Below are 27,966 nucleotides of genomic sequence, written 5' to 3'. Positions count from 1 at the left end.
TTGGTGTATCAGCGTCAGCCAAAAACCAAACTTGGCTGATATTTTGTGTTTTTTAATTTCAACGTGCTGCTCATTTTTCCTTCTGACCAGTCCTATGTAAAATACCACACTTTTAAAACTGCAAGTACAAATCACTATTTAATAACATCATTACAGGCATAAATTGTGGTCCATATGAAATTAAATGTTACACACACAAACACACACAAATACAGACACACACATGAGGATAATGCTACATAATGTACATTTAACAGCTTATTCTTTCTGTTCTTCGCCTTCTCCCCCCTCCTCTTCAAGTTTGCAATCAACATAAACATTATTAAAGCCAAGGTAGGAAAAGCATCTCGCACCGCAGATTTCTAGTCATATTGGCTTTTTTATAGGCTTAACGTGCAGTGGCAGTTGCAAAGAGTGCGCAGAACTGGGTGTAGCGTGTCAAACATATATATGTGTACTCTGTAGCTGTCATATACTGCAGGGGTCCCAAATCCTCACCCTGGACTACCCCTTTAGGACTTACATTTCAGTTTGGAATGGAAACCAGCATGTGCAGGGGTGCCCCTGGACTAGGACTGGGGAAACCCCGTTTTACTCAGGCACATAGAAACACAGAGCGGTGCTGTGGTAAATAAGCTGTCAGTGAGAGAGTGCCTGGCCTCTTCATAATGTGACAGACTCTTCAAACTCTCGCAAACCTGGGTCCCCTCTGAGAGAGAGAGGCACTAGGAGGTAAGTGTGCTGTAGTATAGCGTGCCGGCATTCAAAGTCTACACTGGCCCTGAAGCATACTTTACTGTAGCACACTACCTGTGAGGAGAGTTTGTGCAGTGGGATAAGTGTGGGGGGGTGGGGTGCAGGGTTAAGAGGGGTGGTGGCCAGCATTGTGATCTCAGTCAATTCCAAAAAAAATTATTTGAAATTAATTTATCACTAAAAAAAAGAAATGTCCATAACGTTCTATTTCCTGTCCCCAATAATGAACAGATTTTCAATTAATTTCCTGGAATTGAGCACAACTGCAGTGGGTGGGTGACCTTCTCTCAGAACCAGAACTCTGAGATGAAGACATTGACTTTGACGATGTTCTGGTGGGAGACAGCACCCGATGTCACGTAGTTCATGGCCAGCTTCAGGGCGATGTCCACCGGCCCGGTGATGGGCTTCACCTGTCGCACCACACCTGGAAATGAGCACAAGGAGACACTAGTACCTCCTGTAATGACCAGAGACACTTCCTGTAATGGCCAGAAACACTTCTTGTGATGACCAGAAGCACTTCCTATGATGGCCAGAGACACTTCCTGTATTGATCAGAAACACTTCTTGTGATGACCAGAAGCACTTCCTATGATGGCCAGAGACACTTCCTGTATTGATCAGAAACACTTCCTGTAATGACCAGAAAGACTTCCTGTAATGACCACACACAATAAGAGCAGGGCTGTACAACTCCAGACCTTGAGGGCAGGGTGTATGTTGATTCCACACTTTCAAGTTCCAACTAACTTTTCAAAACATGCCAATGCTGGTTCACTCCTGTATCACACTTAGTAAAAACATCTCAGACACATGTACAGCCTACAGCTGTAGCTTGTTACGCTATCAAAAGAGTCAGATAAAATAAAAACAGTTGGGCTAATTAAATAATTGAGAGCAAAAGTTTGCATGAAATACCAAAACAGCCCTCGTTCATTTATTTATTTATCTCCTGGGGCTTTTAAAATGACAGACTGTTTTGAAACAGGAAAGTTTCAGAAATGCATGTTTACCATTATTCAGACAGGCAGCGTTGGTTGTGACTGGTTTAGACAAAGGGTAATCATCAGGTTAAATGAGGAATTACTGATGCTTTTTCAGATATCTGCTTTTTGTTTCTTCATCTCACTGTTTTGACCCTTCCCCCCCACCCCGGGGACCCCCACACCTCCACATCATGGCCCTGTGGTGAAAACAAAACACCACAACCAAGACTTGAGCATGACACAACCCTCAAAGAATTTGCTGGAAGCCCTTTTTAAGTGAACATGCGATTACAGAGACAGAGAGAAACTCTTTTGTTTATACTGTCTGTCATCAGCCCCTTTTCTCTGTGAGACTCATGCTGGTGACAATTCAGCTTAGTGCTGTTTGAACAGCCATCACCAGAGCAGAGTCACTTCATGGTGCTCTGACTTCTCCATCCTCCCTCTCTTTTTCTCTCCGTCTGTCTCGTCTTCCCTCCCTCCATCTCTCTCTCTCACTCTCTCCACTTCTCTATGCAGTCAGGTGTATAAAATGGCACGAAGGCGGCAGCCAGTTCTCGTTCTTAATCCACACAGGCACTGAACGCACTGGCCTTCTGTCACTCCAGTACACTACATGATTTTAAAAAGCGACGTTATGAAAAAGTGATTCTATCATGCGGCAAACGAAAAAAAAAACAACCGACAGAGCTACGTCACACCCACATCCTGTAAAAGCCAGGGAGGATCACTTGACGGCTTGTGAAAATCCAAGCCATGTTGGGGATCTGCTGGGGAGAGGGGGTTGTTGACAGACAGACACAGGCCAGTCCCGCTACATTCTCATCCTCATCAGGGCTGCAGTCTGCATCCAGCCAATCAGCATACGGCCAATGAGCATTCAGTCGGCCTCGTTGGGACAGGAGGGTAAATCAGGGAGGGGCCGGTGCAGTGGGGCTGAAGTCATGCAACGAACGTTGCCTAGACTTTCCATTCGCCATCCATTTTTAAATCGAGCGAGCTTCGAATGGGCTTCCTTGACTTGATCAATATGGCACTGATCGCAAGGATAAGCATCTGTCTGCTGTAAGACCAGCATTGCAACTTCTTTTTGTGTTCTGAATTTCTGTTGTGTAGAGATACTCTTAAGAGCAGAGAAAAACTAAAGGAGGTTTTACTGTTCCTGAACTACGAGCACCAATTAAAGGGGAAACTCTTCATGAACCTTGGTTCAAAGACTCAGAGAGGGCTGCAGTGATGTTCTGAATTTTAGAAGGGAAAATAAATGGCTCTCGTGTTGATTCGAGAGAACACTGAGATGACCTGGAAGTGAAGGTGAACCACGTGAGTCAGTTTTAGGATACGTATGAGGAAATGGCAGACAACCAACAAGAGGCTGATTGTATCTTATCCAACATTGGCTCTTCTCTGCTCTATGTTATGATAGAGGCCTTGAAATGAATTCACATGCTGATACTAAATTAATCCAAACCAAACCAAAGAAGTCACAAGGACAACAACATATAAAATAAGTGATCAGACAGGCTTCGTACACACTTCTTTGACAAAAATATAAGTTCAGTTTCTAACCTCAGTATTACAGTTTTTAGTTGGAGTTTGATACTTTTGCTTTGACAGGAACCAAAGTAAGTAAGCAATTAGTCTACAGTCCAGTGAATCTGTACATTATCTTGTGGTTGACTGACTTCCAGTAACTTCAAGGTCCAAGGTAAGGTAAGCATCAACAGAAGATGGCCAACATGAACAGAGCCCTCTCATGGCCAAATGCTAGAAATGCATACTCCACCTTCGGATCAAACACACAGCTGCTCCACACAACCCCGCATCGGAAAATAGCTTTAAAATGACACGTTTAACAGTAGGGGAATCACCACAGAAACAAAACAGAAAGAAAAGGCAACCAGGCCATTTGTCATCTGCTATGGTCTGGAGGGCTGCAATACTGAAGGCTTACAAGTAGACGATGCACATCTGTTTCCAGAGGTTTTCATGGTTAATCCAGCCCATGCCCTCTGGGAACGGAAAGCGTGTGACAGAATCTGAAATGACCTGGCTCCACACCGAAACAAACTGTGATCTTTGATCGGCCTCACCGCAATGTCATAATGACATGGCCATTCCGCGCTACATAGTTAAGCGAAAGCAAACTCTGGATGGGTTTGCCATGGAACATGTGGTGTTCTAGTCCGCTGTAAGAAAACTACTTCATGTTGACCTCTGTGGATTGGTTTTGGGGGTGGCAGGCGGTGCCCTTTCTTGTGTATGTGTATCACCTGACCTCCTCTTTCTACATGCCCTTTGCTTATGCAGCTGGCTGGGTTTTCAAAACAGCTCTCCACCACACCAGAGGGATATGAACATTGTTCGGACCCTTAGAGCACAGCCGAGTGGTTGGCTATTTTAAGGATGCCAGGCGATGACTCACAGTTGTGGTCCTCCTTCATTGCCCACTGCGGGTCTCTGGTGGAATGGAACACTGTAAAGACAACGGCAGTCTCGCAGTATTCTCCCGTGACATCATCGCAGCCAAAGAATGTCACTGACTAGACACCTTGATGGAACTGGGAAGACTGAAGCACATATTCTAAACGCTCACCAGATACTGTGATGTCACAGACAGGTTTTTTGGGCATTCGTGAAAAGTGGTAGACAGAGGTTCACCTTTACCTAGAGGAGATGGACAGAGGTTCACCATTACCCACTGTGCTGCCAGGAAGGGAGATGGTGCTTTCTCCACCAGGGGACAGCACCAGCCCTACACACAGGCCGGGGAAGGCAACTGGGGCTTACTGAAATTAGCCAAGCTCCTTACTGTTGCCTAATCATTGGGCCACATAAAAGGGCTTTGCTCTTTGCTCTGAGGAGGCTTCTCCTCTATGGCTGCTGGAGGTTTCTGTTGGACTTTTTTGACCTGTGTTGGCCTGTGAAGTTTCTTTGGTTAATAGTTTCATCATTCTTGGTTTAAAAAGAGTTTTTGCTGTTTTCAGTTCTTGCTCTAATAAAAAGCAGTACACAAATTATCTGTTTGCACTGATTCTGCCTGTTCATCACATGATACAGTGGCCACCCCCAGCCCTGCATCGCACCACCACGTTTTAATGACTAGAATTCCGCAAAACCAGGCCAATGTCGTCAATCTGACTATCCTCAGACAAATGTCATGCGAGAAATATTTGTGCTTTTTTTTGATAAATGCAAAAACTGTTTTTGTTGAAAAGACAAAGAGGTCTCTGGAGACTGGAGTGTACAAGTGTGAGTACACTCCACCCAAACCGCAGAGAGGGAAGGAGTGTAAATGAGCGCCCCAACAGTTCTGCTGAAGCCTCCCAATTGTTCATTCAGAAGCTCAAACTATAATGGTATACATGAACCTTCAGTCTCCCATTGCTAGATCTCTTCCACATCTTGATTCCTCATCGGCACGTATTTAAATACAAGATTTCAATACAATAAATGAACTAGGTCTCCACGCAAGGATGTTGGATGAAGATCTGATAGTTTTATGTCTACAATTTGTGAAAATATAGGGCAAGCCTATATTTGCTGTTGGAAGTGGTGCTGGTAGAAAAGTAAGGGGGGTATACCTGCTTACAAACACACACACACCTGCGTGTGCAGGCACGCACGCACACACATACACAAGCGCACACACACTAACACACGTACACACGCAAACACACATATAAAACATCTAGATGAACTGTGTTTGCCCCCACTAAAATTCCTAATTACTGGGATGGTAAACTCCTCATTGGTCCCAAAAGTTCAAAACACTAGCAAAAACAGAACATTTGAATTAAGCACAATTAAACAACAAAACACAACCAGATGATGTGTACTGATGACATCGCACGACCTTTATCTTCGCATCAATGTTAAAAAAATGTTTTGTCCTTTTATAAAACAGCTGTTCTTTCCCTCCTGTCAACTCCCGCACTAAGACACATGTGTTTGGATTGCGAAATTAGGTCAAAATTACAAAAGCTTCTTTGTCTTTAATTTGTCTCTATTTTTGAGGGATCCTGGTGTCCAGAGAAGGTTCGGAGTCTCGCTCTCCTGGAGCTTACCCAGGACCTGTCCTCACCTGCGGTCACTGGGGACAGTTCCACAATCAGGTCAGCCAGGTCATGCCCAAAAGCCTCAAACCAAAGGCCCAGAATTCTGGCCCGTTTTCTTGCCCACTGCCAGGCCTCTGAATCTCTTCCAACACACAGCACCGATCTGCTGATCACGTAATTGAAAGACAGGAGCTAACGGTCTGTATTTCATTGATAAGGTGTGACTGAAGCACCAATGGAGGCCAGAAATGGTTGTGGAAAAGCAAAAACCATTAGCTTACAGCGTGGCTGTGTGGGGAAATGTGGATGCTGATACTGAGCCAGGGCCAGAATTAAATATTACTACAGAGCCAAGATTCAGGGAAGGGGGTGATGGGGACTGGTGCTTACCCACGATTCGACCATTCTCGAAGCGCTTGATGATGTCAAAAGAGTCCTGCAGGTTCCCCTCAAGGATGCTGAAGATGATGTCAGAGGTGCTGGACTGGCCCAAGGACATGGTTCTCAGAAAAACGATCTCTGTGGGAAGATAAGCATTAGAGAAGCAAAAAAGTTAAAAAAAAAAATTTAAATAAAAAATAACTTTGTAATAGCCGGTCGGATTTCTTGGCTAGACTTTTACTGGACTTCTGCAAAACGACTGTAAAAAACTCAAGGCGGCAGACATTCCCATTTCATTTGAAAATGGCTTCCTTTCGGAGTATGCAAAAGGGGTCACGTCAGGATTAAGTTTAAAACAATGTGACTCTCGAAGGCCTATAAATTCTTAACAACCTCAAGACAGACTTGCGGGAAACTAGAGGACATCATTTCACATTTTTAAAAATGCAGGGAAAGCGATACAACACGCAAAGCACAAACAATTCTCTGCAAGAAAATAGGGTTTGCTTCAATTTGTCTGAAATTTATAACAGTTCTATCAAATTTGACAGCATTACTTTGGCAGACTCAAGAGGATGGAAGCAAGCAAGAGGAAAACAAATAAACACAGAAGTCGAACGCAAGCAATAATAAAACCACCCTCAACACACAGCGACATTCAATTGAGGAACGTTGGTGCAGAACCGAAGGAACATTCCAGAAACGTTCTGAAAGCGGGACCTCCTTTTCGGGTGTCAGGAAGAGGTAAGAGGTAACTCAACCCCCAGCTCGTAACAAAGAGTGAAGTTGAGGTTTGGACCCGTCGTGCACACCCCGTTGAGGTTTGGACTCGTAGTTCACGACCTGTTAAGACAGCGCCCCCTACCTTCCAGCATAGGCTGCTCTCTGAAAGTGGGCAGGGAGATGAAGGTGTGGGATATGGAATGTATGGGGTCCAAGATGCAGGTGATGTCGTTCGGCTGGCAGGACTTCACGCAGCGCACGGTGTCCGCCTCGTTGATCTGGGACCTGTTGAAAAACAGAAACACCGATTTCTGTACCCCAGTGAGCAGGGGTGCCTGTGGGGGGAGTTAGGATAATTCCAAGGGCCTGACTGACAGGGGCCCTCAAAAAAAATAACTGCGCTGTAATTGTGCAGGGATGGGGTGGCCAGGGGTGGTGGGGCCCAATGTGAGATCCTTTCATGGGGCCCAAAAATTTTGGTGATGCTCCAGTCAATGAGAAAAGATCTCCTGCTCCTGGAGATCTACCGTCCAGTAGGTTTTCAGTTCAAAGCTAATTAGGCACACCTGACTCCACTAATTAGTGAAAACCTACTGGACTGTAGATCTCCAGGAAAAGGGTTGGTTACCACTGATTTACATAATTATATGCAGAATATGTAGAAGCATCAGCACAAGCCTTGATTCTGATGTTTAAAGAAAGGCAGAGAATACCCTCCTTGTACGAAGCTGATCTGTAGACTGTTGTGGTTATTTGTTCATTTAAGAATAATACAGCAAATCGGTGTGGCGCAGTGATAAACGGGTTTTGCTTATGCATTTGCTCCAGAATGGACGCGGTTACGCCACAACGCCGAAACAATCAATCAGCAATCCGTTTCCCAGGCTTCACGTCAAATATGCAGCGAGCATTGCATCCTCAGTTCATCAAAATGCGGTAAGACGAAGAGGTGGGGCGGTGGACTTAAGGAACCCATATAAAAGCGAGTTTTATTTCCCGTCATCACATCCTCTCTCACCATGTCAAGCACTCTGAAGAATCCGCATAATTAAGTGATGATCCGCCGCGAATCTCGAAACCGTCATTTAAACCGTAACGTTCTTCCATAAATCAGCATTTCCATACGCAGAGACTAAACAAGCCTCGCGCTGACATGGTTTCCCGCGCTCTTATTGTTGGCAACTTCAGGGCCCAGGAAAAACTGTCAGTCGCTGACGTTGGACAGATGTTGCCTGGTGTAAACGTGCCGTGAAAATGATGAGACGTTATCACATTACATAGACTGTAGGAAAACATGCTTTTGGACTACATAGGACTAGTACAAGCATCGTTTCTTTGTCACAGTGGGTAGGACGGTCTGCACTGCTTTGCAGTGTCATATAGGATGTTATCTTGAACGTCTCTTTTTCGATCAAGTAAGCTGCTGCAAAATTCCAGCCCCGGCTCAGGTTGCATAAACATAGCCAGAAGTCTCTGACTTAGTCTTACAGTGAAGACTGAAGTTAGTTGTCCAAGTGTTTGCATAACGGTGCTTTTCTCAGAGATAAGGCACAGTCGAATTTGCTTTGCATTGTGGAAAGCTCGAAACATACAAATCAAAGACTGAGCCTGCATTAAAAAGCAGTTACACTTCACAAAGCCTGCAGTTTACCAAGACCAGTTCAGTACCAATATTCACAATGCGTCTCAGAGTAGCTGCGCTAATATCCAGGGTCAGTTTTGTTGTGTCCATATCCTCAACTTATCCGCTCTGGACTAAATAGGCTAAACTGACCCTGGATCAGCATTCCTACTCTGAGAGACTGTATGAGTAAGGGCCCAGAACTCCTCATTTTGGGGCAAAAAAGGGGGGGGGGGGCGCACCCCCCAAAAAAAGAAGGCTGGCCACCGGTGGGTAGGGGGCTTGTAATTAGCGATTAGCGGGCTGCTTTGAGTTGTACTTGCATCCCGGGCCAAAGCCACACGACGTTCCGCGGGTTTAGGGTTCCTCTGGCCCAGCAGGGCGCAGGAGACCCAGCGCGGGAGATCAGGACTGGCAGAACCGCGCCGCCGCCGCCGCCGCAGCGCAAAGCGGGGAAATACCGCCACGCTCCAGACCGCCTCTCTCCAGGGTGCACACATCAGAACCCGGCAGCAAGTGAAAGTCAGACCATCCTGCCGTTCCTTTACTTTTTTACTGGGACCCCCTTGCCCCCGCCCACCCCCCCCAAGTTTAATTACAAAACAGCTGACACGGCCCTCTCGGGTTCACCCCACACAAACCCCAATATTTCAGACCATAAAGAAAAACATGGCGGTGGACGCAAGCCCTCTGGTCAAGCGGGGATTTTTTTTTTTACGGTCTTTATTTATAGCCAGCGCACTGGTAATGTCCCAACACAAATACACCGGCAGGCATCCGGCGTATTCTGGAGTGGCAACACCGCCCCACCGCAAACTGCCCAAAACCACAGGCCAGCAGCCCTGAACCCCCTAACTCGCTGTCAAAGCTCAACAGAATGTTTTTTATTTTTATTTTAAGGAGATCTCCCCACACGCTAACTGAACAAGCACATCCTTGTACCTCTTTCTCGCATTTTGCACAAGGCAAGGGTGAAACTGTGGATGATTTTAAAAAATGTAATTTCATTTATTTAAAGTAATAAGCCCATAACGGCCTGGTGTTGAATCTGGGCTATGCCAGTGCTGACTCTGGCTCTGTGGCTCTGTGGGCGGGGGATAATTAGCCGTAGTGTAGCGACTCTGTCCAGCAGGACTTAAGTACCACATCTCTCACCAGTGCCCCCCCCTACTGCTCATCGCGTGTCTCAGAGGACAGCACACGCTTGTCTGCTGAATTGGCAGTGGAGGTTGCAGCAAGGAGCGTGGCTGCTGAATACGATTGGGCATTCCAAACTGAGGGAGGGGAATGGGGAATAAAGTAAAGGAATGATAATGAATGATAATAACGAATGATAATGAATGCAAAAAATTCCCAGAAAACTGGTTTTATATCGAGTCAACTAAGAATGAAAGTAAAGTGTTGGAGGCTTGTCTATATGCTCATATTTATAACAGGGTTTTAGAACTATTGTCTTTCACCACTTCAAAAGGAAAAAAAACAAAGTTGTTTGCTATTCATATTGCAATATCACATTAAGACAAGATAAATGCTGGCAAGAAGAAACATTAGATTCAAGCAAAAGAATACACAGAACAATATTAGAACATAATTTGGTCAACCGATTTGTATGGGTGAGATTTTGTTTTAATAGAAAAAAGTACATTTAAACATGTCAGCCTAAAAGACAAAAACAAAACAAAACAAAAAAGACCAACAGTAAAAACTACACCCCTAAAATGTTCCGCAAAGAAAACAGCCTTACACATCCAAACCAGGCACAGGTCTTCTGACCTGAGTTTCTATCGTTGCCCAAGGCCGCCATCTAGGGGCCGAGTCAAAAATAAACATCAAACTAGAGCATTCTATTTGCCTGAGCTCTGATCTGGAAAATGATCCTCGAAACATTTAACGCATGAAATAAGGCACACGTAGAACAAAGACGGCACAGTAAAGGCAGACTGCTGAAACTGCAGTCCTCTTAAACCTGGGACAGGCTATTTTGGTGGCTGGACAGGTCCTGGGTGACAAAGACCCGGATTCTGGCCACGTAGATGCTGGGCGTCCCATAACGCAGCAGTTTCATCTCCACGGTGAGCAGGAAGTCCCGGGGTCGCATGATTGGCCGTTGCACGGCGATCACGCCGCCGGTGCTCAGCTTCTGTGTGCTGAAGTAACCGTCCTCGTTGCCGTTGGCGATGGTTAGCTGCACCTGGTCGCCGGGTACCGAATTGGAGGGCCCCATGCGAAAGATGTTGGTGGGCACAGGCACGTTGGTGGGGAATGTGAGCTGATAGTAGGTTATTCTCTGGGGCAAGGCCAGGCACTCGAGAGTCTGATTACAAGGCAAACGTTCACAACGACTGCAAGACAAGACGTGACAAAAACAACGGACACACACAGGAGACCAACAGAGGGACAAATAGAGAAAAAGAAGAACAGAAAGAGTAAGGGAGAGAGAGAGAGGGGAGAGAAAGTTAGATCGATGCAGCGTGTGACATGCTAGGGAGAGGAGAGACGCTCATTTTGTCTCCACCTACAGGATCGTGCAAGAATTGCAGTCATTCAAATTTTTCAGGCTTGGACAGTACCAAGGCATCTTATATATACTCATCAACAGCCTGTGTTCTATTGTCTATGTATGAATATCATGCCCTAAGCAAGGCCACATATATCAGTACTGTGCATGCACAGTATCTGTGGGGCTAGAGGAGTGGTGCATGCATGTTATAAAACCTTCTTCCAGGCAGTGGGGAGGGGGGTTATGTAGGGTTCATCTACAGTAAACCAAGGGCAATGGGACAGGACTACACGCAGACTTGCAGAGTGAATTAGAAAACAAAATTGGGCATTTTCTGTGCTATCAAAGTGCTTCCGCTGTGGTCTTTCCCCTGAGCCTGACAGAACCATGTAGATTGTGGCCTTTATGTGTTGATTGACATAATTAAAATTTAACTTTCACTGTGTAGGCTTCCAGCTATTTGCAAGTGTGCATTTATCTTCAGTAACAGTTTGGAAACATTTTTGTGCTTTCAGATAGAAAATAACACTGCCAAATTTAAGCACACATGTTGACTGAACCCAGGTCTTTTTGACTGATACGACTGCAGCATCCATCATCATCATCATAATCATCGTCATCATCATCATCATCATCATCATCATCAACACCATCATCATGTGTAACTTTGCCACCAGGAATATCCAAATGACTAAACTGACAAAAAGACCCAAAAATGCAGCTTCCCAGGAGACTCTCAGTCAAACACCATCGCAGAATCATTTCATTCCTCTTTCTTCTGGGGCTAGAGAGAGAATGTAGCTTCCCTTCGTACAGTATCTGTGACAGCTTAAAGCTATATGACACCATGTCCAGTTTGTAGAAAAATCCCCCCACTTGTGATTTCAGCGGCCAAGTCCACGATGCCCCAAAATAAGCACATCTTCAGACACAAGATGCTTGTGCTACCAGAGGTAAGGAATCTGGAGCACGGCAGAATGTTGAACCACCATTTTGGCTCAAGGCTTTAATATTGCTGAAAATATATTTGGTAAAGTGCCAGTGTTGTTACTGGTGTCTGAAGGGTTGAAGGTATTTTAAATAATAACTTGACCCAGGTCTGGTGAGCTGGGATAGGCAGGGGGCAATGCATGTAAATGGCTGCAGATAGGGGGCGCCAGTGCGCGCAGCGCTGAACGGCGGGTAAAAGTCGCGGTACTCACGTTTCCCCGGCGCGGCGGTAGTTGGGCGGGCACTCAAAGGACAGGCAGCGGAACCCCCCCTGCACGTTGAAGCAGGTCTCCGCATCAGAGCAGCCGTGCGAACCTGTCACACACTCGTCGATGTCTGCGCCGCGAGAGAGAGAGAGAGAGAGAGGGGCGAGAGAGTCCGCGTGTTACGCCCTTACGCTGCATTCCTGTGGCACTGTTACAACGTCTCGATATTCAAACTGCGGTCTGTGTTACAGGGTATCTGCTGAACAAATGAAAAGATATAATCTAACAAGGGAAAAGGCATTTGATGGAGCATTTGGTCATCACAGGATATTTACCTATGGGCTGCAATATCAACTCTCTGGAGATCATGGGGTTAACCTCTGAGTTTATGTACCAAACCTGGCTTCAAGTACACAACTCTTTAACACTTTAAATGGTACAAAAAAAAAAAAAAACTCCTGTAGATACCAGAGAATTTTCAACAAAACATGTTATTAACTGCTCTGAACATCAAAACAGATGTCTCTTTTCAAATTCCTTTTAATCTGCAGGAACGTTGGTGGTGTGTAAAGACGTTCCAAATACAGTACATGAACCAGGTGTGTTATGGGCACATCGGGAGAATTTGAGTTTGAAGTTCTTGACTCACAGCAACAACACATGATCTCAGCTGGTCTCAGCTGTAAGAGAGGTTTTAGTTCTACCTGCAAGTGAACTCTTTATCTGTTGTGGGGGTTCCATGATTTCGGGGTGCGGACTTACCCTGGCAGCTACGCCCGTTGGAGGCGAGAGTGTAGCCGGGGGAGGGGCAGGTGCACTGGAAGCTTCCGGGGGTGTTATCGCAGCGGTACGCGCAGATGTGCCCCCCCGTGGGCAGGGCGCACTCGTCGATGTCTGAGGAAGAGGAGGAAGGAGGAAGGGCAAAATGTGTGGGTGAGAAAGGATTAAAAAAGAGAAAAAGAAAGGAGATGCAGATCACTGCAGACAGAACGAAACACTAAAATCAGCGTATTGTAATTTAAATTATAACCGAAAAACAGTTATAATGTAAAGTAGGTGTGTGTTCCCTGTGGAGATGGCCTTGGTGTGACGCCACTGCATAGTTTAAAACATTGCTACCGGTGTTCCCTCACCTTCACAGGTGATCCCGTCGATGTCGCTAAGCTGGTAGCCACGGCGACAGTAGCACTGGTAGGAGCCATACACGTTTGCGCACTCCTGACTGCAGGGGTTACTCTCACACTCGTTGAGATCTGTGCAAGGACACACACTACAGTTACACAACCATACACTACAGTTACACACACAATTAAACGAAACATACACTACAGTTACACACTCACAGACACTAGTTACACACACAGTTATACGACCACACACTACAGTCACACATACAATTACACAAACACATGCACTGTGGTTACACACACAATTACACAACCATACACACTACAGTTGCACACACAACCACACAACCACACACATTATACTGTAGATACACACACACATGCATACACTCAAACACACGTTTGTGGGGATCGGCGCTCTCACCGTTACAGTTCCTGCCATCGGCTGCCAGTTGGAATCCCACCATGCAGCTGCATTCGTAGGACCCCTGTACATTTTCACATTTATGTGCACAGAGCCGTCCAGGAAAATGCCTGCACTCATTTATATCTAAGAGACAGGAACATAAAAGATTGGCTTCAGGATCCAAACAGTACAGGCTGCTGAAAATCGTACACAGCTTTAACTCTTACGTGTATCTCTGGATTCCATAAAATAGCAAAAGTTAAGAATCTTTTCTTAAATTAAGTTTTAAATAAAAAGATCCTTTGGCCTTCTTCAGGAAAGCACATCTCTGTTTTGGAGTTCCCTGCTCAGTGGGACAGTGTGTAAGTAAGGTCCTCACTGTGGATGTTTACCTACTCAGTGGGACAGTGTGTAAGTAAGGTCCTCACTGTGGATGTTTACCTGCTCAGTGGGACAGTGTGTAAGTAAGGTCCTCACTGTGGATGTTCACCTGCTCAATGGGACAGTGTGTAAGTAAGGTCCTCACTGTGGATGTTTCCCTGCCTATGTGGGACAGTGTGCATGGGGGTCCCAGCTCACCTTCGCAGGTGCGGGTCAGGCTGTTGAAGTTGAACCCCGACTTGCAATCACAGCGGAAAGTCCCCACCAGGTTAATGCAGGTGTGACCCTCACAGGGCGTGTCGGACCCCGAGCACTCGTTCACATCTGGGTGGGAAGATTGGCGGATCAAAGGGAGGTTACTGAAAGGGCCATGTCCATCAGACCTGGGTCAAATATTTTACTTTAATAGGGTTACCTACACTTTAACTCTTAAACCACCACCAAAAAATGTATTATTATTGTGAATTTTTAAAAGAATCAGCATCTATGTAATTTTTCACCCAAGAATTTAACAAAAAACTCTTCTTTCATATGACTGCTTATGCGTCTTGATTAGTAACATGGTCCCTTGAAAATTCTCAGGGATTCCGCAGGAAATGTAAAATTACTAACAGCATTTTAAGAGTTCAATTGTTTCAAACACGTACAAATATTTATATTCGTCTTCTGTTCAAAGACCTTGTGAGTCACTTTGGATGAAAGCACCTGCCGAATGACATGTAAAAGGCACACTCAGATCTTTGGGGTGCTGTGCTGAGCTCTATTAGATTGACTTCTTCCCCTGCGCCCCGCCCCCCCGACACCCTCCTTGTACACCGCAGACGGGGTCAAAGGTCATACCCGTGCAGCGCATGGCCTCCTCGTTCAGGTGGTACCCCCTGCCGCAGTTGATGGTGTTGCGCTGACAGGTGTAGGAGCCCACGGTGTTGAGGCACACCTGGCCAGACGCGCAGGGCCCCGCCTCGCTCAGACACTCATTTATGTCTGAGAGAGGAGCCGGGAGGCGGAGGGCAAAGGGACAGGACACAGAGTGAACACATCATTGAGAAAGAGAGGAGACAGACAGGAGACAGATGAGAAACAGGGGCGACATAGCTCAGGAGGTAAGACTGATTGTCTGGCAGTCGGAGAGTTGCCGGTTCAAACCCCCGCCCTGGGCGTGTCGAAGTGTCCTTGAGCAAGACACCTAACCCCTAAATGCTCTGGCGAATGAGAGGCATCAATTGTAAAGCGATTTGGATAAAAGCGCTATATAAATGCAGTCCATTTACCATTTACCAAACAGAGAGAGACCGACAGAATTCAGAAGAGAGACAGGAGACAGAGGAGAGATGGGCAGAGAAGAACAGAGAGGGAGATAGAATGCACATATGAGACCATTTTCATGCACTGCACGACTGACTGATTTGGGGGTGAGTGTTGACCAGAAGGCTGCGTTACGGTGTTGACCAGGAGTCTGTGTCAGGGTGGCAGCCGATGACGTCTCACCGATGCAGCTGCCCAGAGCGTCCTGGATGAACCCGTCCCCACACTTCACCCGCGGGTGACACCGGAACGAGCCCAGCGTGTTCTGGCACTCAAACTCCGCCACGCAGTTGTGGGTTCCCGTCTCACACTCGTCGATGTCTTGCCAACGCGGGACAGAAATTTTAGTCACTTCAGCTGGCAAACACATTATATCTGGCGCTACATATCTGGACCTCCCATTCATGAAGTATCTCAGGGCGGAAGTGGTGATCTAGGATCAGGTTTCCACTCCCCATATTCTTTCCTTATCTATTATGGGCTAAAAAGCAAAACTGATCTGAGATCAGCACCATTACTCTGAAACGCTTCATGAATATAGGCTCAGCTCTCTCTTGTGAAAGAGATTATTTTATTTCAACAGTAAAAACTGTTTAAATAAAGATGGAATTATACACGTAAGTGCACAGTCTACAGCATGTGCATTCTGAACGGCCTTGAGAAATGCATCATTGCTGACAGAAACAAACCACCAAAGTGACTCAGCTACTAGAGTAATGACAGCCTCCGTCCCCCCAGGGGGCGCTGTGATCTACCTTTGCAGTTGTTGGAGTCAGTGAGCTCGTAGCCGGTCCCGCAGCTGACCTCACGCTGGCAGCGGTACGAGCCCAAGGTGTTGATACAGCGCTCGCCGACCCGACAGTGATGGGACCCCAGCAGGCACTCGTTAATGTCTGAGAGAGAGGCAGTAACAGAGAGCGCTCACTACCCAACACACCGTGAGGATGTTAAACGCAGCCCGTTTTATCAAACAGGAAGCCTCGCTCACCCTCACAGTTCTTCTGGTCCAGTTTCATTCTGTACCCTTTGAAGCAACTGCAAGTGGCATTACCCGTACACCTTTGCTGGCACGTTTCAGCTCCTGCCAATCACAGAACACGCAGTGAAATAACCAGCCAATTACAGCAAATGCAGTCAAATAAGCTGCCAATCACAGAACCCCAGTCGAATAAGCCGCCAATCGCAGAAGACTGTTCGCCACACTGCAGACATGCAATTTCTTAAGAAAAACGCATCCCAGAATAGCACTCAAAGCTGCCTGTAGCAGACATAAACAGATGTGATTGACGAATGACATCACAGTGGACAGATATCCATGTGGGTCTCCAGACCTTTGCACTGGTCAGAGAGGAGAGGGTCATCCCCTTCATTGGGATTCAGGTTCCCTTTGGCTGGGACTGTGAATAAAACAGAGTAATAATGGTTGTAATAAATATGTATATAGCGCCCTTCGGCATAACTTCACTCACCATTAATCTGCACTATCATATCACACTTAGTAATAGCTTATATGTACATATAGTACATATAATCATAGGCTAATGCTGAAGTCTGCCTTAATTGTGACCTTGATTGACTGTAGAAGAATACACGTTAAAGCAGGATGATGAGGTAATGAATAGTGAAATGTATTGTCTGAAGGCATCACATCAGAGCATGCAGTGAGCTGCAGTGTCGACATCAGGCTGTGTATTTGATTTGTCTTGTTTTTCTGTAGTTATGATCTCACAAAAACTCACTTCTGCAGAGTTACATCTCGGCTATGGAGTTTAAAAAAATTGATTACTACAAATGATAATGAACTTGTTTTATTACAAATGAATGAAAACTGCAGTGTACTGAGGGCAAACTGCTCATTACATTTTATAACCACCAGAGGGTAGTGACACAGTGCCTTTAATGCACGTAAAGGGTAAGAGAAGAAGAGAAGAGTCCTGTGCTGGTGTGTTGACATAAATGGAGCACTTCCTTCTAATAATCTTTATGCAAATTTGCAATAACTGAAGTCTAAATCATTTATGTATTCTTTGTTATAAAGAGTAAATCGATCCATACAGAAGCCCTGTGTGTAAACTGCACAATATCCACAGTTCAGGGTCTGTGAAAATGTGTGTGTGTGTGTGTGTGTGTGTGTGTGCATGCGTGTGTGTGTGTGCATGTGTGTGTGTGTGTGTGTGTGTGTGTGTGCAAGCCCACGTGTATTCATGTACATGTGTTTGTGTGTGTGTGTTTGTGTATGTGTGTATGGGTGTACAGTATGTGTGTGTTACCTGTACCTGCAGTTGTATTGGCCGTGGCCTCTGACTCTGGGTTGCCATCCACGCAGCAGGCACGGAACACCAGCCCGCACTGGTACCCAACGGTCAGGCTGACATCACAGCCCAGGCCCTGCTCTTGCGCGGCTTTACCCAGCAGGCAACAGTCACAGCAACTCTACAGCCCGAATGGGAGGAGACAGGGGAGTGGCCAGAGGGAGGGCGAGGGGCCCAGGGGAGGTGGTCAGGGGAGGAAGGGAGGGGTCAGTGGCAGGGAAGGGGAGGGGCCAGGAGGAAGCAAGACATGGGGGAGGGGCCATGGGAGGGACCAGGTTCAGAACGAGTGGCCAGTGTGAGGACATGGACAGGAGAGGGACCAATGGGAGGAGACATGAGAGGAGAGACAAGGGGGAGGGGCAGGTGGCAGGTTGAGGGAAATATGGGAGCAGGGTAACAAAACAGAGCCAATAAAGCAACATCTTGCCTGTACTGCACCATTACCGTAAATGACTGTGAAACAAACCAAAAACCGTGTCACATCCTGTCTTTCATTTCCAAAATACAACCAACCTCCCATGCTGAACGTTTGCACTTGCTGTAAAAAGCACTGCTGACACCACACAAGTGATCGATTAAGGACTCACTTCAAATCATCTGTGCTTCCTGGCTGGGGCTTTAACAGAGCCTGTTTCAGACAGTACTGCCCCGAGGTATACTGCTCCCCGGGATTGGTGACAGCTACGTTTTACACAAATGAAACGCGATCCCAACCAGACACTGAATGAACAGGCCGAACAGCCTGCTGCCACATTATTTTCAGAGCTTGGCAGCCTTCTGCAGACCAGTCTGTAGGCAACATGTGAACTAATCGCATAGTGTTGTCTGAGGACAATGACTGTATTCACGGTCTCACCACTGTTTGCGCGTGAAATGCACAGTACCTTAACTGTTTCACTATACTCTGACCAAACTGCTCACTTCGACGGCTCACCTTCACCTTGACCACTAAACTACTCCAACCACCTTATTTGTTTAATTAAATTCATCTTGACAGCATAACCAGTCCATCATACGGTGGTCACTTTGACTGCATATCTCACCTTGGCTGTTTTGGTCTCGCAGGTGCTTTCAGACAAGAGGCTCTCGCAAGCGCCCTGGTCCTTGGCTGCGTTTATGCCGTTAGTGCAGGCAGTGTCCTCCAGAACCGCTGCACAACACTGCTCCTGGGCTATCCTATCAGAGACCGGAGATAACCGGGGTTAATACAGCACTGATCCTGGGTTGGCCAATGAGAGAGAGAAGATAGCCAGGGTTAACATAGCACTGATCATGGGTTGACCAATCAGAGAGAGGGGACAACCAGGGTTGATATAACACTGCTCCTGGGCTATCCTATCAGAGACAGGAGATAACCAGGGTTAACATAGCACTGATCATGGGTTGGCCACTCAGAGAGAGGGGACAACCTGGGTTAATACTGTACTGCCCCTGGTCAGTTCAGAGATCAGTTTAGAAACAAGAATACCAAATGAAGGGAGTTAATACAGCAATCTGCTGCTTTCTGATCAGGTACGTGCTGAGTAACAGTGAAATTCACATCTCCAGAACCAGGTCAGACCACCCTTAGATGGAAAAGATGACTTCACTCCTCTCTGAATCATCCCCCTTTTTATCTAGATCTAGACACAGTCACCACAACCTGACTTGGCAGGATTCTGCTTTTTTTTCTTTCCTTGTCTTTCTTCTGTAACTCTGATATAATCCTTCAGAGCTGCTGTTATTCTTTATTTCATGCCTCCTTTTCATTGATTTGCCCTCTCACCTAACCCACGCCTCCCGTTTTGTAAATAAAATGTTGGATTCTGGATTTTACTGGTCTCCGGCATGAACACTTCCCCACTTACACCAGGCAACGCATCCCCTGCTATTACCACCACTGTCATTACTGCTGCTACTGCTGTTGGACCTGCTGCTTTCGAGTCAAATGAAAAACCCGCTTCTGGAATTACAACTGCAGGGTAAGACTGTTCCCCAGCAGGGGCTCCACTCCCTGTAATCAAGAACCTTTAACAAGAAAAACCCCGCTAGAGCCACCATTATCAAAATTCACCCTGATGCTGGCTGCTTCCAGACTCGCTGATACCTGCCGCCTTTTATCAGATAACAGGGTTAGGGCTGGAAACTGTCGACTGGCTAGACTCGTTCTTTTCAAAAGCACCATGCAACCTTTAACAGCCACAGTGGGCCACGGACCATGGTTTAACATCTCACCCAAAGGACAGTGGTGACCCCACCACTGTGCCAAGGCACTGGATTATATTTGTCCCAGAGGGAATTGTGCCCCCTACTGGCCCCTCCACATCACTTCCAGATTGTTAATCAACACCAACTACCAGCAGCAAAAGCATACATCAGTACTTCAATGCATGTCTAAATAGTAATTACATAGTAATGACATTATGCATATGTAGTTGCTTAGGACAACGTATATACATAATAATTCTATGATCTCAGTATCACCAGGATTTATCGAGCCCAATTTCAAAACCCCATTCTGGGAGAAATCAATGAGAGACCAGTGAGAGACTGCTCTGAGAGAGAGACCACTCTTATCCACCAGAGAGAGAGAGAGGGAGAGACCGCTCTTACCTGTCTGAGAGAGAGACTGCTCTTACCTGCAGGTGGTAGATTCTGAAATGAGGGGCAAGGCTGTGCAGTCCTGCCTCTGCAGCCCCCGATCTTTCCCATCCTTACAGCAATCCTCCACCGATATTGGCTCGATCGCTAAAAGAGAGAAACATTTGCATCTATCAGACTGGTAAATCGCTGCAGAAACACACACACATCTATCAGGCTGCTAAATTGCTGCAGAAACACGCATTTCTTTAGGACTGTTAAATCACAGAAGAAACACACATACATCTATCAGACAAGGTTGTTAAATCACTGCAGAAACACACAAATGGTAAATGGTAAATGGACTGCATTTATATAGCGCTTTTATCCAAAGCGCTTTACAATTGATGCCTCTCATTCACCCATTTACACACACACACACACACACACACACATCAACGGTGAAAGCCTGCCATGCAAGATACCAATCACACACATCTCTCAGACTGCTACATCACTCCAGAAATGCACACATCTATCAGAGTGTGTGTATTAGTATAAGGTTTTCAATTGCTTAGCGACAGCTGAGGGACAGAACTCAGTGTTCACAGGTTCAAAACAACTATGTTTGTATCTACATCATATATTTCGTTGCACGTTTAATTTTCAAACAGAACCAAGGAACCAGGACATGAGTGATTATAAATATCTGCATATAATTATGTACATAAATATGATAGGAGTGATTTCATGCCTCAAACATAGCTGGGAAATATGCGAAGGAAAGAAAAAATGTGCAAGTGAGGGCGGTATATTAGTGCACTGATGTGCCTGTGAGAGCAGTTTATTAGTGTTCTGGTGTGCATATGAGAGCAGTTTATTAGTGTTCTGGTGTGCATATGAGAACAGTTTATTAATGCTCTGGTGTGCATGTGCTAGCTGTTTATTAGCACTCAGGGATCAGAGCAGCTGAAAGTCTGAATTCTCCTTAAAGAGTGCTGCCAATGTTGAAAGTGTGCTGCCAAAATGAAATCATGTGATTTTCCCAGATCCCTGTAATTGGATTAAAGATCATTACAGCAACTGGCCCGTACAAAAAACTTTGTAAGAACGTGTGAGTGCTTGTTTAATTCTCAAAGAGGTAGGAAAAGGACACTTAAAAAATAAGTGTCACCTTGCAAATGTGTGTTACCTAGTCCTTTTTTTTTAACTGTCCTGATTTCCTCAGACGAGTATCACTACTGTACAGACCTGGGTCAAATACGTATTTGCTTTGGATTCAAATACTTTTCTACGCTTTACTGATCTTGTCTGGTGTACCGAAACCAATGAAATACTCTCAAAAAGTACAAACGCTGCCTTCTGGTCATATTGGCAGGCTCATATACAGCAGGCAAGATCAATAAAGCACAGAAAAGTATTTGAATCCAAAACAAATACGTATTTGAGTCAGGTCTGCTATACGGTATTAAGGAAAAATGGTGTCGTCTGGTGAAAGATCAATCCTGTGGAACATGCTTTGTGGTTGCTCACAGGCAGGGCCACCAATACTGACAAGTGGAATATTTGATCGAAATTATATCTCAGTAAAAACTTTAGAAATCATTTGCGCTGCATGTAAATAGCATCAATATTTATTTTATAATTTATTATCAGGCTGTTAAAGATCAACACTGGATGTAGCCTTTATCTATTGTGTAACAACTAACTCACTCATTCACAATTGTCATTCCCGTGCGAAGCAGAGGAGGTCAGGTGAGGGGGCCCATGGGGATTATTTTGTTCCAGGCCTGGGCACTATGCACGGCAACCCTGCTAGCAGGTATTGATTAAAAGCCAGTAAACATCAAAGTCTAGTGAATCATCAGCCAGAGTAATCAAACAGACACTGATCAAAGTGACAGACTAAGACAATCCGTGTGCATTTCAACTAAAGGGAATCAATCTATTAAATGAATCCAATACTGTATGCCACACTTCTTTAATGGTTGACGGTTTAAAAATACTGAACGGGACTGACAGAGCTCCTATCAACTCCCTTGGATTATCCAAAAGAGATTCAGTGTGAGGAGAAGACTCATCACAGTCACCGCCAAACAGCCCCAGTCACCTCGGTGACACACAGCAGGCCCCCCATACATCAGCAGAAGGAGAGGCAAGGGTTTATCTAACCAAACTAAACAAGGGGGTGTTGATTAATTGACCAGACAGAGACAGCCAGATAGCACATCTATGTCACTGGGTGACCTCATTCACAAGGGGTTTTTAATGGCTGTGCTGAGTCAGAACTCCTGCCAAAACACATTTACACCCTCTTCTACACCAAGGCTGCCCCTTACTGGCCAACCAGCATCACCATCCTGGGTTCCAGCCCATGTCCTCTCCAAGAAAGGAATAACGCCATAGGGCCCTGACAGTTGTGACATTCCCTTACTGTTAGAAATTATAGAAGAGTTCCACTAATCATGGAGTTCCTTAGTAACCACTAATACAACATCACCAACACTGATTGGTGGATATATTTGGATATAGCCTCTGGCTCCCTATGGAATGCACCAATCACCATCAGCACTGTTACATTGGTAGTTACCAATGTACACTGTATTTGGCAGAGTTCCTCTCTGTTTTCTACCAGTGAGGCAATGCCATGCCTGCCTAAGAGAAGCTAATCTTTCAATCCAGACATTTACCAAGAAAAGACTACAAGGTCCCATGACTGTAAGACTATAGGCTTGCAGCCAGAGCCTGCAGTATTCCAAAGACTTTCTGATTCCACTGAGTTAAAAAAACAGGCTCAGGATGAGAGATTACTGAGCTATGAGCCAGAGGTGGTTGTGGACCGCAGGGCTGGTCTGGGCTTTTCCAACTGATCTGAAGGTCTATCACACAGATGATCTGTGGGCCATGACTCACACAGGGCATTTCCCATCTCTCTGCACAAGCTTGCCCTTCAATTAATCACATTTACCATCAAGTAAAAATAATAAAAATGTGCGCACTTGCAAGAACACAATGTTGCAATGTTTTAAGAATTTGGGTTGGTTTTACTGGAAAGGAAAAGAAAACCATCACTGTCCGTGTTGGAAACTGCCAGAACCATCTCTCATTGGCCCAGCTTAGAGATTAACTCTAAGCTATGCATACACTTGAAACACTAAAGAAGCAAGTTATTTATTTTTTGAGAGAACAGGGAGATTGCGTGTGAGTTTGTGAGCACAGAGAATAAAGGGTGTGGCAGCAACTTCCTCTCATTTGGGGGCCCTGTTCAGAAAGGCTCCAGTGAGCACCTATCAGACCACCACTGGTGCTACTGTTGGTCCACCAGAACTTACTGGAAGTGCACCGGTCCGCTACCAGCAAGACCGTTCATCAAATGCCATGTTTTGTCTTCTCTTAACGCAGGGGTGGGCAAGGAGGGCTATCTCTGTTTCTGGTTTTCATGCCAACTTCTGGCCTTAATTACTTAATTAGCCTTAGCATTTTCACCATCTGACATTTTACCTGCATCTCTTGCACATGAATGACAACCAATGACTGTTCTTGTCTCCCTACATTACACATATTACTGCGATCTAACCTACAAGTGAAACAGCGTCGGTGCATGCAGCCAATTAGCTCATGTACCCTGGGCAATTTGTGGTACAAAAACCTGCACACACACTGGTCCTCCAGGACAGGAATCGCCCACCCCTGCCTTGACCGGTTGACTGCTTGGCCTCAGCTAGCTGACCGCTGTAGCGGTAGCGGGCTGGTAGTGGGCTCTGCGTGTTTACCGGCAGGCATGCCTTCCACTGGTCCAATAAGCCCCAGCCCTAGTAGATCTACGTCTGACAGACATGATCAGACACTTCTGTGAAAGATACAGCATGATTTGGACACATGGCACACACCCTTCTATCCTATAAAAATCCTATAAAAATACAGCAGAGAGAGAGACAGACAGAGACAGACTTTGACTTTTATGCCCCTTTATTAGAATGTCATTGTCAATTCATTACACTAGAATAAAGATTTAAAAAATAAAAATAAAAAGAGGGAGAGAGAGGGAATGAGAGAGAAATATAATAAAAGTAGCAGGTAAAACAGGCACCATGTTAGGACACTGTAAATGGTCTGATTTATAAGACAGCAGAACTGACAGAACCCCAGGCCAGGGGCCTCTCTTTTGAACCACAGACCTTCATGTCATTTACACCACATATAGTTTGAGTAATTTTTGTGTCTCATACTGCCCTGCTGCTCGCTCACGAGGCCCATTTGAAAATGAGGCACTGTATCCTGGAGGGTTTTATCCCCCAAACACATACATTTTTCAAAATATGTGACATCATCACTTAAACACTCTCAAATTCAACTGCCAGAACCAGCTGACAACAAACCAATAAATCAGTGCTACTCAAATGCCTCCCTCCAGGCCAGTAGTCCTGCTGTTTTTTTTCTCTTCCTGACAGGTAACTGATTGATTGATGTCAGTGATTGGCCAGAGATTCCACTCACCTGGTCTCCCAGGACTAAATCATTCTCTGATCAGAGGTACTGTACTACTGGCTCCTGACTATACAATCCCTTTCTCTTAAAAAAAAAAAAAAATACCATAGAGAGAGCTGAGAAACTGACTTGTAAAATGGTCGGTCATAAAACCTGCCTTCTGGAGGTTTTTTTCCTCTGCATGACTATCAAGCAAACACCTTCTCTCTCCCCCTCTCCCTTTCTCTACCCCCCTCTCCCTCTCTCTCCAATTATATCACATTAAAGCAGCAGGAGGGTGAGGAAAGGATCTGTCACCTTTCTGTCAGTGGGATGTCACCATGGGAACCGTATATAGATATGCCCTCACAAATTCTTTAGACTCACCAGGTACTCACCTCCTGCATTCCTTCCATCCTCTCTGTTGCTTAACTACAGGGGGTTCTGGTGCTGTATCGCATTACATAATAAGCATTGTAACAATACAGTACTTGGCCATGTCCCTTAACTCATTATCAGAAGATGCATGAAATGCTTGAATGTTCTAGATTAAGCGGAAAGGAGACAGAATCTTCAATGTTATGAGCCGAGCACCTGGTGGGTATTACATTACATTACATTACATTCATTTGGCAGACGCTTTTATCCAAAGCGACGTACAAAAAGGGTACGTGTGTGTATACAATCTCTGCTTCCTGCTTCAGTCTTGGAGCGACGTTCCGCTTTCCCGCGACAGCGAGGAACTGGCAGACGCCCGGCGTCTGCTCCTCGCCGCAAACACGCCGCAACAGCTCTGACACCACCTCACCCCGAATTCCTCAAAGACGAAACAGGGAGCGCTGCCAGACGCCATGTCAGACTAACTCGCTGGCGCTGACGCGTGACCCGACACAAACCCTCTCGGCGTTAAAAACAGGGAAAAGTCCCGGCTCCGTCAGACACAAAAGAAAACTGCAGGGAACACACACACCGAACTCATAAAGCCAAGAGCCACCATCACATACATAAAAATTCTACTTGCATTTTTAAATTGGTAAAAACAATAGTGATCCTTGAGAGTCATATGCTGTTCTACTCAGGTGAGGATTTATTTGAAGCCTGCCAGCTGGTTATTAAACACACATCACAGGACGGAGTGTGGCACAGTGGGTCAGAACCGCTTGTACCAAGGTGCAGTTCGATTCCTGGAAGACACTGCCGTTTACTCCTGGCAAGAGTACTTAACCGCATTGCTTCGTATATATCCAGCTGTATTAATGGATACAATGTAAAGTCTATGTAAAAATGTGTGTCGCTCTGGATAAGAGCGTCTACTAAATGCCTGTAATGTAATGTAAATGTAACATCAGTGGTGTGGAGAACAGAACAAAACTCAGCACCCTTTCCCTCAGGAGTCGCAGAAGCTAATGTGCCATCACCTTTGACTGTGACCGTCACCTAACTGGGTCAAAGGCAGTCAGTGTACTCTCAAAATGGTCAAAACCACGTAGCTCACTGAGAATGACCCTGAAACAGAGCCAGGATGGTGGCAGGTGGGAGGCACTGCCAACGCTGGTCAGGCTGGGTAATGGAGGGAAACAAGCTCCAGGTAGAAGAGAAACAGGGTGCAGGAAAAAAAGAGGGGCAGGGCACAATACAGCACACTCCACCACATCAACCAGGCATGCCGAGGAACGGCCCAGCCCCTGTTCCGGGGGTGTCAAACGGTCCCTCCCAGAATATTAAGAAGAGGTGCAAAAGTGAAACATTTCAGAATCAGTGAGAATAGACAGGTAAGCACCTGGTTGGTCGATACGATCTGAGACATGAGTTCTGCTACACTGCTGTGAGAACATTACCTTCCGACCTTTGACCTTGGTGAGTGCCTGCACATGCCTTTCTGAGTCTCAGAGAGAGGCCTGATGTTACAGTAGGGATAAATCACCCCCTCAACAGCACTCAGGAGAGCAGCAGTAGCCACTGTATACAGGCACGTGGAGTCAGACACAAGCCCTCTCTGCACGTAACCTGCTCCACTCCTCAAATAGATGGCCAGCTGTGCGGACTGGCTAGACTTCACCCACAGTAAGCACACACTGCCCCGACCCAGTGCCAGGAAAAGCAAGGCAAAGAATTAAACGATTGCTTGCACTTTGGTACACTGCTCATGTGGGGGATTTAAAAAAAAAAAAAACATGCAGTAGACACGCACGCGCAGAACTAGGCACGTGCGAAATATGTATGCACATAGGCACGCACACAGACTCATGTAGATAAACTCAAGAAAAGACAAACAGATACAGGGTTGTGGCACGCTGCTTTGTTAGCAGCCGGCCAGCAAGGATCCTCTTACATTCTAAGAGTATCTGTAACACTTCTGACTAGGATCAAAGCCATCTATCCCGATTCAACAATCCCGATTCAAATCAGAGACCGTTGTTTTGTTCATCCCCACGACGTTATAAATTTATTTACCGAATATAACTCTAATCTATAAACATATCGCGTTGGTTAGACAACAAGCAATATACGTTTTGCAGATGAACACCATATGAAGTGCCCGAATGCAAAGGAAGGTTGGTAGGGTACGGTTGAAAAAGTTGCCTACTTTAATGTATAATTTAAAAAATAATAATAAATAAAAAAAAGCATAACCATTAATACTTACTTAAAAAATTAGGGCAGCGGAATCAGACATGAAAGCTTTTTTAAGTACTTAAAACAGCGCAGTATACATGCTTTGTGGGTACTTACGTTGTCCACTTAGAAAGCCGCATAAAGCAAAGATGATCACGATAGAAGGTCCCATTGAGAGGAAAAATGAGCGATTTATTAAAAAAGAAAAGTTTGTTCGATCCCGAAAGTGTTTTTTTAAACTCGTCAATTGTTTTCGGATATCTGTCCACTAGTGCTGCGTCTTCTTTTCCACGCAAAAGGTAAAGAGCAAGGACAGAACGACCGACTCACACTGGGACTCTAATTATTTTGTCCTGCCCTGCGCGCTCCAGGGGGGCGGGAGGGGAGCAATCCTAAATGCGCATAAAACTTGCTGCCACAACGTTTCAAAGTACCCTTTTCTGATATGTACATTTCGTCGCCAGATTATAACGCGCAATAATTTCAGAGATCAAAATTATACTGATGGGCATACGTTGCAGCAAAACTATTTGCCATTTTCATAAATTATGTATGCAATGATAAGATCT

The 27,966-nt window shown here is 45.6% G+C and overlaps 1 protein-coding gene and 1 long non-coding RNA gene across 3 annotated transcripts; both read right to left on the bottom strand.

The window, feature by feature from the left end:
* Positions 1–125: 125 nt before the first annotated feature.
* Positions 126–27,966, bottom strand: fbln1 (fibulin 1). 2 transcript variants are annotated; one of them, XM_064344689.1, is made up of 17 exons: positions 27,515–27,966; positions 20,374–20,482; positions 18,799–18,931; positions 17,720–17,876; positions 16,775–16,840; positions 16,432–16,524; positions 16,199–16,336; positions 15,627–15,764; positions 14,979–15,122; positions 14,337–14,462; positions 13,776–13,901; positions 13,358–13,477; positions 12,987–13,118; positions 12,231–12,354; positions 7,050–7,192; positions 6,194–6,322; positions 126–1,183 (listed from the first exon to the last, which is right to left on the bottom strand). In XM_064344689.1, the coding sequence occupies exons 1-17, from the start codon at positions 27,567–27,569 to the stop codon at positions 1,044–1,046; spliced, it is 2,073 nt and encodes a 690-aa protein (XP_064200759.1). In that variant the 5' UTR covers positions 27,570–27,966; the 3' UTR covers positions 126–1,043. The 2 variants fall into 2 exon arrangements, with proteins under 2 accessions (XP_064200759.1, XP_064200760.1); XM_064344690.1 differs by lacking the exons at positions 126–1,183; positions 6,194–6,322; positions 7,050–7,192 and adding an exon at positions 10,133–10,870 and having other exon boundaries at positions 27,515–27,952.
* On the bottom strand, positions 24,266–25,901 carry LOC135259844 (uncharacterized). The gene is made up of 2 exons (XR_010331398.1): positions 25,442–25,901; positions 24,266–25,375 (listed from the first exon to the last, which is right to left on the bottom strand). It is a non-coding gene; the product is annotated as an uncharacterized LOC135259844 (long non-coding RNA).

This window comes from Anguilla rostrata, chromosome 7 (genome assembly GCF_018555375.3).
Source record: "Anguilla rostrata isolate EN2019 chromosome 7, ASM1855537v3, whole genome shotgun sequence".
NCBI classification, from domain to species: domain Eukaryota; kingdom Metazoa; phylum Chordata; class Actinopteri; order Anguilliformes; family Anguillidae; genus Anguilla; species Anguilla rostrata.
This window is presented reverse-complemented; position numbering and strand designations above follow the sequence as displayed.